At 40.7% G+C, this 9,638-nt stretch overlaps 1 protein-coding gene across 1 annotated transcript; it reads right to left on the bottom strand.

Moving 5' to 3' along the window:
• Nucleotides 1-894: 894 nt before the first annotated feature.
• Nucleotides 895-9,231, bottom strand: LOC131128791 (SH2 domain-containing protein 6). The gene is made up of 17 exons (XM_078789646.1): nt 9,106-9,231; nt 7,317-7,342; nt 7,197-7,228; nt 7,045-7,082; nt 6,158-6,257; nt 6,022-6,092; nt 5,904-5,955; nt 5,707-5,811; nt 4,835-4,863; nt 4,649-4,685; nt 4,457-4,529; nt 3,901-3,931; nt 3,778-3,802; nt 2,837-2,877; nt 2,691-2,759; nt 1,343-1,501; nt 895-1,243 (listed from the first exon to the last, which is right to left on the bottom strand). Exons 1-17 carry the CDS (start codon nt 9,112-9,114, stop codon nt 1,127-1,129), a joined length of 1,014 nt encoding a protein of 337 aa, XP_078645772.1. The 5' UTR covers nt 9,115-9,231; the 3' UTR covers nt 895-1,126.
• Between the last annotated feature and the right edge of the window lie 407 nt (nt 9,232-9,638).

Here is a 9,638-nt window from a genome sequence, read left to right as displayed (position 1 = left end):
CAAGTGATCAGTTCGAGATAGACCTGTGATAGGCTCCGGCAGGTTAAAAAAAAGGATGAATGAAAATCAACATCATTTAGCTGCAATTAGCTGTCTGGTCTGAGCAACATGTTAACACAGGCTGAAATGGAGTCAGAATGGCCCACAGGATGTAAACAGAGCAGATTTGATCAAAGAGGCCACTGTGTGTGAGGCACCAGAGCAGCATAATGAAGTTTCAAGTTCTTCTACTGGAAACGACGCCGTGTGTGAGACAGGAATTAATTAAGTGTGAAAGTAGGTGTGTTTACTGGGTTTAAAAACTCAAACTGCAACAAACAATCATTTTTCTATGTTGACTTACCTGCTATGTACAGTATATATTTTGTCAATGGTGATATGCAGGATGTTATTGTGCTTCGTTCCGGGGAATATACAGTACAGTGCGTCATCTCAGCAGAATTCCTCACACCAGCCTGCCAAATAGCAGTGTTTCCAGGAAGTCATTTAAGTGGTCATTTATACCAGCTTTTGCAGTCGGTACACAACACACTCTTGAAGAGACATTGAGTTGTGCTATTCCACTAAACAGAATGGAACATAACGCGCCAGTCGCTGCTTCAGTGTGTGACTGGATCTAACAAAGCTGACTTATCTGCTTGTGTGTTTATTTACAACCTCACTTCCTGACCTCCTGGCTGTCTAAACTTTCCCTCTTTGATTTACATCTGTTTTTACATCTGTATTTGCCAACTATTTATTTACCCAAAGTGACTTATCTCACTCAGGATTAAATGTAATGAAGACCAGGATGTCTTTACTGAAGAAAAATTGTATTGTTGGATACAAAGCATCAATGAAAGGATTATTTCTGCAGAAACATCTACAGTAGAATAACAATGTTTATTACTGTTTTTATTGTTTGCAACGATGAAGAAATTCACTGCCTGATAGTTTGTCAGTTACACAATATGTGCAATTACCGTTATTCATAAGATACTTCATAATGCAAGAGATGCAACAGTACCAAAGTCAAAATACACTATATATTCAATTTGATTGTATTGTGCTGGTGTACCTAATGATATGGCCTGTGAGTGCAGGCTTATGTCTCTGATCTGATATCAGGTCACCCCACTGAGATGTTCTAAGGGTGTGCCGGTTGAGTTAAATAGACAGTGTGCTTGGCTTGGCTCTTGCTGTCTATGAGATAAAGCTGGCACGTCTTGTGGTGCATCACCATCTCATCCAGGCTGTTGAAAACCTGTAAGAGGGAAGAAGCTGATTTCATCTCTGCTAGAGTGCTTTCTATAGGCAGAATTATTCCACAGGCTCTCCGTAGCTTATTTCTGTTCAAGCGTACCTCTTCGCTTTTCTTGCCCTCTTTTCCCAGAGCAAAGCCTTGCACGTCCTCCAGGAAGCGGATGGGAATGTTATAGACCTTCTGCTGGTAGAGCACAGCCAGGGTGAAAGGTTGGCGGGCGTTCTGGGCCGAGCTGTGTCGGATGAGGAAAGTACCATCCTACAACATGGACATTGAGCATAGGACGACTAATCACAAGATCACCCCTCTCATACTCTCAAGGTATTAAATATGAGTACAGTCAGTGTACAGCTTGTATAGTGGTATAGATTTACTATCCACTGAAAACGACTCAACAAACAGCCTTTATTGTCTAAATAACACAAGCGAGTACTGAGATAAATGTCCCGCCAACAGTCAAGCAGGATGGTGTCATACCATCACTGTCCGAGGATGCATGTCATCAGCAGTGGGAGCTGCAGTTCATTGAGAGAATGTCAACATGTACTGTGACATTCTGTAGATTCCATTAACAACTCGTGCAGCTCTGGTGAATGTCCAAGAGGATTAAAGGGGACCTATTATGCTTTTTCTACTTTTCTGACCTATAAATGTAGCTAGAATGTTGTATTCTCATGTTAAACAATGCCAAAGTTTCAGATAAAGAGGTTTTCGCATTTGAAAGTGAGCCCTGAAAGAAGTTTGGGATGGCTCAAAACACTCAATTTCAGAGGGCTTTGTAAAACTGTTTCTTTGTGATGTCACAGAGGAGCAGGCTTCCTTTTAGGCTTGGCTGAAGGTGTGATACACTCTCTGCCCTACCTCAAGTTCTGCTTCTTTGTTTACGGGGCAAACTCAGGCAGACGTTAGTTATTGGTATTATTGTTTTTGTTATCGACGCCATTCCACACATCCCGGTTCTCCTGAGCTCCACCAAAACAGCGCTGCTTCTGACAAAGCGTGTGCAACAATGAGTGCTCCTCCTCAGGCAGGCGAGGACTTTATTCATTTATTATCAATTCCTATACCCACTATATTAGATAGTGGGGTTTGTTTGTAGTTGGGAAGCACTTTGGGCGTGTGACTAATTACAGCGGAGTGGGCGTGCCCTGAGTTGGGCAGTGGGTGGAACAAATTAAAACAGACCGTTTTGGCAGGAAGCTCAAATCCAAGGAAATACAGCTGGAATAGGTGCAGATTCTGGAAGATCTAGAAACTTTTCTGTGCTGGTTATTGTGTGTAGCTGCTCTATAGGAGTCCACAATTCAATACAAAGGGCAATAAAAATGAGCATAATAGATCCCCATTAAGGCAGTGCTAAAAAAAATGACAATAACGCTCACACAAAGTGGACTTTGGACTTTGGACTTTGTTGCCAGCTCTTTAAACTTGTCATAGAAGGTCTTACCGTATTGACTCTCAGTAGGAGATCTTCTGCTGTCTTCCTGTTACATTCTCCAGCAAACCATTCTGGGTCCTATTGTGTAATATAAACATAATTATTAATGTCTCCGATTGGAAACATCAATTATTATTCTCTTTACTCTTTTTTACCTGATTCTCTGACTCTTTGGTTATTCTGCCTCCACCAGAGTCTCAATAGAGAGAGTAAAAAATATGTGGATTATTATTTATATGTTTTTTATGGAAAATATTCATTATTAAAAAGACTGTTTGCAATCAGGCACCGAAAGGGCACTAACTTCTGAACGTGCACACACACATTACTTATGTTTGTTGTCAGTTATGATAGTGATTTGGCAAAGTTTAACTGCTAACATTAGCCATCATTGAATGTACTGTATAGAACAGAATGACTGTTGGTCCCTTCTCTGAGACTGTGAGCACATACGCCGGACATGTACGTGTCTAAGAGTGAAAGCCATGCGTGGCAGTCGTCTGATTCGCCCTGACAATTTTGATGCAGTTTAATTGTGAAAAATATATATATTTTTTAATTTTCAGTCTGTTCTTTAACCCATCTTTGGTGACATACGATGGTGGTGTTCTTATATCTTTGGTTGTCAACTAGCAACTAGTCAACCAGCATCGGGGAACTCCATGTGGGCAATTCTCCCCTATTATTAAAAAGTTGGAATTTGTTCTTGAAAACAGCAAATTACAATCAACGTTACAAATACAATACAATAAATGTACTTACTTGCATGCTTTATATCCATCACATGAGGATTTGCAGGGCTGAAATGCAGACAGGAATGTTAATAATCAAACACCGTCTGTAGCATGAATACTCTTATGAAGCATGCAAAAGGAAGCCAATAAAATAGAAATGTATCAACTCTTTAACGAGTCTCCTACCTGAGCATTGCTGGCAAAGGGGGCTTAAAAGCTGGTTTAGATGGGGGCGGTTTGGAGGAAAAGGCGGCAGGTCTTGCTTCAAAGATGGGAGCTGAAATGTGCAAATATGATATTAATTAACATTGTACAGTATGTAAATGGTATAAATGTGTTATCAAGAGGAACGTTGCTTCTACCTGTCTTCGCCTCTATCAAGGAATTCTGAAAAAGATCTAATTAATGTAATATTGTGTAGACTTTAACCAATGAATAGGAATGAATAAATGAAGTCCTCATGTTGAAAGAGAGAGAACACTTACTGACTTTGCTCTTGGAACTGGAGGCTTCATTCTGCAAAGTCACAGTATGTTAAAGTTACATGTACAGGGAATGGAAAATACTTCATCTGAAAACATGCAACAGTCACAACATTTGATAAATAAAGATACTGTTGAAGGGTGAGTGGTTAGCACCCAAGCCACGCAGCTAGGAGACTCAAGTTCAATTCCACCCTCGGCCATCTCTGCATGGGTTTTCTCCGGTTTCCTCCCACATTCCAAAAACATGCTAGGTTAATTGGTGACTCCAAATTGTCCATAGGTATGAATGTGAGTGTGAATGGTTGTTTGTCTATATGTGCCCTGTGATTGGCTGGAGACTAGTCCAGGGTGTACCCCGCTTTTCGCCCGAAGACAGCTGGGATAGACTCCGGCACCCCCGCTACCCTCGTGAGTATAAGCAGTAGAAACTGAATGAATGAAGGATAAGTGTTGAACTGCAGCTGCTTTTGCTTATAATGGCAGAATTCCTGTATTGGATTTTACAGGCATACCTAATGTTGTGGCCAGTGAGTGTACCTGGTAGGGGGGTACATACATGGGTGAAGGTGTGAGTGGTGTCTTGGTAGATGAAGACATTCTTATCGGGCCTTGGAGAACCGGAGGGTAAGCTGAAGGGGACATGAGGAAGGAATAAAATTAAGATATTTTATCTGGAGCACAGTTCATGCTAACTATGCAAACATTGCATCAGCATAATCATGTCCACATTTACAGTATGCACCCCCACCAGCTGCTGGTTCTAAATGGAGGTCGTCATTATCCCCCTGGAACATGAGAACACAGTGTGATGACAGGGAATGGCACGATAATATACAGTAGATGTAGAAGAGTTGAACGTACTTAGAATTGTTATATGTTCTTCCTGAGTGTGAAATCAAGAACTAACAATAACTATAAAATGAATTGAAATTACCTGTTCTTCGTTTGGATCTAGATAAACATCTGAAATGCAGAAAAACATCCATCACCCTTTGCAGATAGTAATATTTTGCTATTATTATTTATGCAATTATGGGGCACTGTAGCTTTATAGTCAAGGCCAGGTGCTGCACAGTGACACAAGGTGGCGCCATCATTGCATGGTTCAGTAATAATGTCTGCTACTCTAACTCCTTCATAGAATGTATGAAAATGTCTTTATGAGGGGATTATATAGATATAGGTATTGGGACAGACCTCTTAAATGAGTAGAGTTATGCTAAATTGACTTTTTTGTGTCCTCCTGGTCCAGTCCTTAATGTTATGTTGTTGTATGTGATGTATGGCATCTATAACATTGGACAAGTGCAGAGACAGAGTGCTTCTTGGAGCCATAGTCACAGATGGGACAAAGGGTCCCATGGCGGGATCCCACCACCACTCGATTTTGTTGTTAAACTGTATTTTTAGAATGTGTGTTTGACCAGTGGCTTCACGGTGGACGAGTGGTTAGCATGTAGGCCTCACAGCTAGGAGACCCGAGTTCAATTCCCCCCTTGGCCATCTCTGTGTGGAGTTTGCATGTTCTCCCCATGTTCCCACATTCCAAAAATATACTATGTTAATTGGCGACTCCAAATTGTCCATAGGTATGAATGTGAGTGTGAATGTTTGTTTGTCTATATGTGCCCTGTGATTGGCTGGCGACCAGTCCAGGGTGTACCCCGCCTCTCGCCCAAAGTCAGCTCGGATAGGCTCCAGCACCCCCCTTGACTCGTGAGGATAAGCGGTAGAAATTGAATGAATGTCTTTGACCAATACTTTGGACACTCCTGTGTATGTGTATGATGTAATAAACAAGTGCACCTTCCTCTATGTTAGATGTAAGAAAGGGAGTTGGAGCATGTCGCACTGCTGGTGGAGGCATCAACTTTTTCCTGCCAGGCTTCTCATTCCTGTCTACCTCAGGTGCTGATCAGCAAGATAAGAAGGAGCGAGATGATGCAACAAATTCATCCATTTATAACATAAATTGCTTCCATGCAGACTGCGTACTAACTCACGTTTCTTGGTGTTGGAATCAAACCAGGACTCTTTGGAATGTTGCTGAGGCTTCTAGGATACAAAAGGCATAGCAAATTGAGTTCCCAACAGACATCCAGGAAGATGTGTTGTATTTACCTGAGGTTTGACACCTAGCCTTGATGGTGGCACAGCCGTTCTTTGAGGAACGGAAACTCTGGTTGCTCTCTCTGCAAAATGAAACGCATCAACAGTTCATGTCGATATCTGTGAGCTTGCGTAGGATCCTTCCTACCCATGTAAACATTTTCTTCCACGTGTCTCTGCGGGACGTTGACAGCTGGACGCTCGCAAGGAGGGGCTTCATACATGTCCCCCTCCTCTTCCTCCTCCTGCTATTAAACACATGCAATATGGCTCGTAAATGTGTACACATTAAATTCATCATACATCATAGTGTGAATACAATGTCTTTGATGCATGTCGTCTTTTCTTAAAGGGGATGCTCATTTTTTTACCCTTTGTATTGACTTGTGGAGTCCTATAGAGCAGCTACACACAATAACCAGCACAGAAAAATTTTTAGATCTTCCAGATTCTGCACCTATTCGAGCTGTATTTCCTTGGATGTGTGCTTCTTGCCAAAAGGGCCTGTTCATTTCATTTATTTCATTTCATTTATTCCACCCACAGCCCGCCTCTAGGCATGCCCACTCCACTGTGATTGGTCACACGCCCAAAGTGCTTCTATAGTGGATATAGGAGTTGATAATAAATAAAGTCTTTGGAGAGCTAATTGAAAAGTGTTCCTCCAACCTTGCCTGCCTGCAGAGGAGGAAAAATTCAAGCCAACTAACATTCATTCAGTCATTTTCTACCGCTTATCCTCACAAGGGTCATTGGGTATGCTGGAGCCTATCCCAGCTGTCTTCGGGCGATAGGCGGGGTACACCCTGGAGTGTTTTTTTGTGAATGCTTCAATATGTAAAAATATTCTAAAGCCTAAAATAATCACGTATCAGGGAATCCCTCATCAGGAGCTTTAATTTGAGGTATCACTCAATGCGGTTTGTTTATTAAAAACTCATTTTTGGTGTTGTTCCATTGAACCTGCTCCCTTAGAAATCGTGCATCAAACACATGAATTATGTATTATGTAATTAATTGCTTGTATAAACTTACAAACGCATGTGGTTTCCAACCAAAGTCGTCGCTGTGGCCTGGTAGAGACGCAGAGATGCACTTATAAATACACTTAAAGATGCACTTAAAGATGCAATATACTGCTGTAAATAAAGCAGTATATTTTCAAACTAGGAAGGTAATAACATCACCTGTCCTTCTAGGTGGCGCTGGAGGAGAGCCGCTGTGGGAAAAGAAAGCAAGAGGATCTGAAAGCATCATCACAAAAGAAAAGTATTGTATTGTGTTTTGTTTCAAGTTTGTAGACTTACATCTTCTTCAGTTTGCCAAAGAAGCTCTGTTTAGTAAAGAAAAAAAAGAAGGTTTTAGTATGTTATTCTGTTAACACTAGCAATGCTGCTTTTAAAGATGTATTTGAACACACGTAATACATTTCAACAGTGTTTTTATGGATAAAGTCTCGACCGTCAGGCAGTGCATCCCCCATAAAACACACTTTTGAGAATTTTGAGCTAATTTCCATTTCTCTTCTTAACAAATCAACCCAACAGTTAAAGTTAAACCCCCACCAACCACCACCCGCCCCTTAGACACTGACCCTGCAAGGATAATGAAAGAGGTTATGGAGTTTATGGAGGTCATAGCATATCTCAGGAATGATCCATAATTTTTCCTCAATCGCTCCCCTCTCTTCTGGCATGCTGCAGGATTCAATCCTTGGCCCTATCCAAATTTCACTCAACATGTTCCCATTAGAACCAGTTACCTCCAGGCACAATCTCCATTTCCATTTTTATGTTGATGATGCACAGCTCTATCTACCAGTCATGTTGAGTGACAAGAACATATGATCCCCTCAGCTGTCTGCATGACATCAAACAATGGCTACCGCCGAACTTCCTAGGTAAAATAGTGCCTGCATGATTCACCTCCCAGTGCACCCAATTTGAACACTCTTACCACTCTTTTCACTCCTGTTGTGTGACACTTCATAGCAGTCTCAAATTTGATAAACAAATATTATTATAACAAGCATTTCGATGAGTTCCCTATAAAAAATGGTGAGGTTATATGGACAGACAAGTGATGTATTGTTGTCGACATTTTGCATTATGATGAGCAACCTTTTCATTGTAAAATAGTATATGACTCGAAGTCAGCTGGGATAGGCTCCATCATAACATGATATTGTTATATGTTTTTATTACATTGTGTCATAATGATATAGTAGGCAGCTGAATAGCAGTCCTGTATTAGTTTTCCCACACAACTCCTGAGGTGTGTCTTGTTCTGAAGCTAGAGTAAATGATTATAGAAGATGAGAGAATGTGAAACACACACACACACAAACACCATGTCACACGCTGTTGATAAATGATAGGCAAAGAGAGGTAAAAGTAGGCAGAAGTACTTTTTTGTCAAGGTTGCATTGACAATACTGCTCTTTGTGTCTCCTGTAAGTGACGACAACACCAGGAAGAAACTTTTTTTTTTAATGGAGGAAAGGTCAACTCACTTTTTCCGAACATCTTGTGGATTATACTCATTATTGTTCTTTGTATTGCACATAAAATGAAATGTCTGGTTTAATTTTAGAATATTCATGAGGTTCACTGAAGGGAAACACAACAACACACACAACATTGTCTCTACTATGAAAGGAGGAAAAGGAAATGAAGGGAAAATCTGCTGCATTCAAATGATTCTCTTTGCATACAAGACCAGTATGCTTTATAGTGATTAATATATTATTTACAGTTAAGCATGTTAAAACATTATTTAGAAATGTTGGTTGTAAAATTTGTAGTCAAGGAAATGATTGCACTGCACCTTTTTTTCATAAACGAGGCAGCATAATTCAGATTTCATTTCCAATTTCACATATTTTGAGAAGCAAATAGGTAAACTTGACAAGCAGAAAATAAACTGCTGAAAAGGAAACACTTTGTGATGACTGTACATGAAGCAATATTGGATGATGTACACTAAAATGGATTTAATCCCACTGTGATTATATTAATTATGCTCAATAAGACTACACAAAACTCCTGTTCACTTTCAGCTAAAGAGTTATAAATCCAGACCAAAAATATACATTACCGTTTTCATGATTTGGCTTCAATATGGGTCTCTCAAGTGATGAGGAATCAAGTGTCTTTGTTTGGTGTCCAGGCTGCAAATGGTTTAAGGATTAAGCGCACACGCTATATAGAGAGAGAAACATGATGGACAGTTCAGGACTGTGGTCCCATTTGCATTTCCTCTACCTCCAGTCTCTTTATCAGCAGCCTCTATGTAAGCAATACAGCTAGAAGTTATACATTAATGAAGCTTTGATTTCAGATTAATTTAATTTGATTATATTATAGTTGCCCGCACGATGCTTGAGTGGTTAGCATGTAAGCCCCACAGGCAGGAGATCGGGGGGACCTGCGTTTTTGAATCTCTGCTTGGGCATGTCTGTGTGGAGTTTGCATGTTCTTCCCGTGTGTGGAGGTGGGCCTTGTGATTGGCTGGCGACCAGTCCAGGGTGTACCCCACTTCTCGCCTGAAGTCAGCTGGGATAGGCTCCAGCACACCCACAGGACCCTAATGAGGATAAGCTATATAGAAAATGGATGGATATATTATAG

The sequence above is a fragment of the Doryrhamphus excisus genome, linkage group LG3, assembly GCF_037039965.1.
Source record: "Doryrhamphus excisus strain RoL-2023G ecotype Guam linkage group LG3, RoL_Dexc_Guam_v1.1, whole genome shotgun sequence".
Lineage (NCBI taxonomy): Eukaryota > Metazoa > Chordata > Actinopteri > Syngnathiformes > Syngnathidae > Doryrhamphus > Doryrhamphus excisus.
This window is presented reverse-complemented; position numbering and strand designations above follow the sequence as displayed.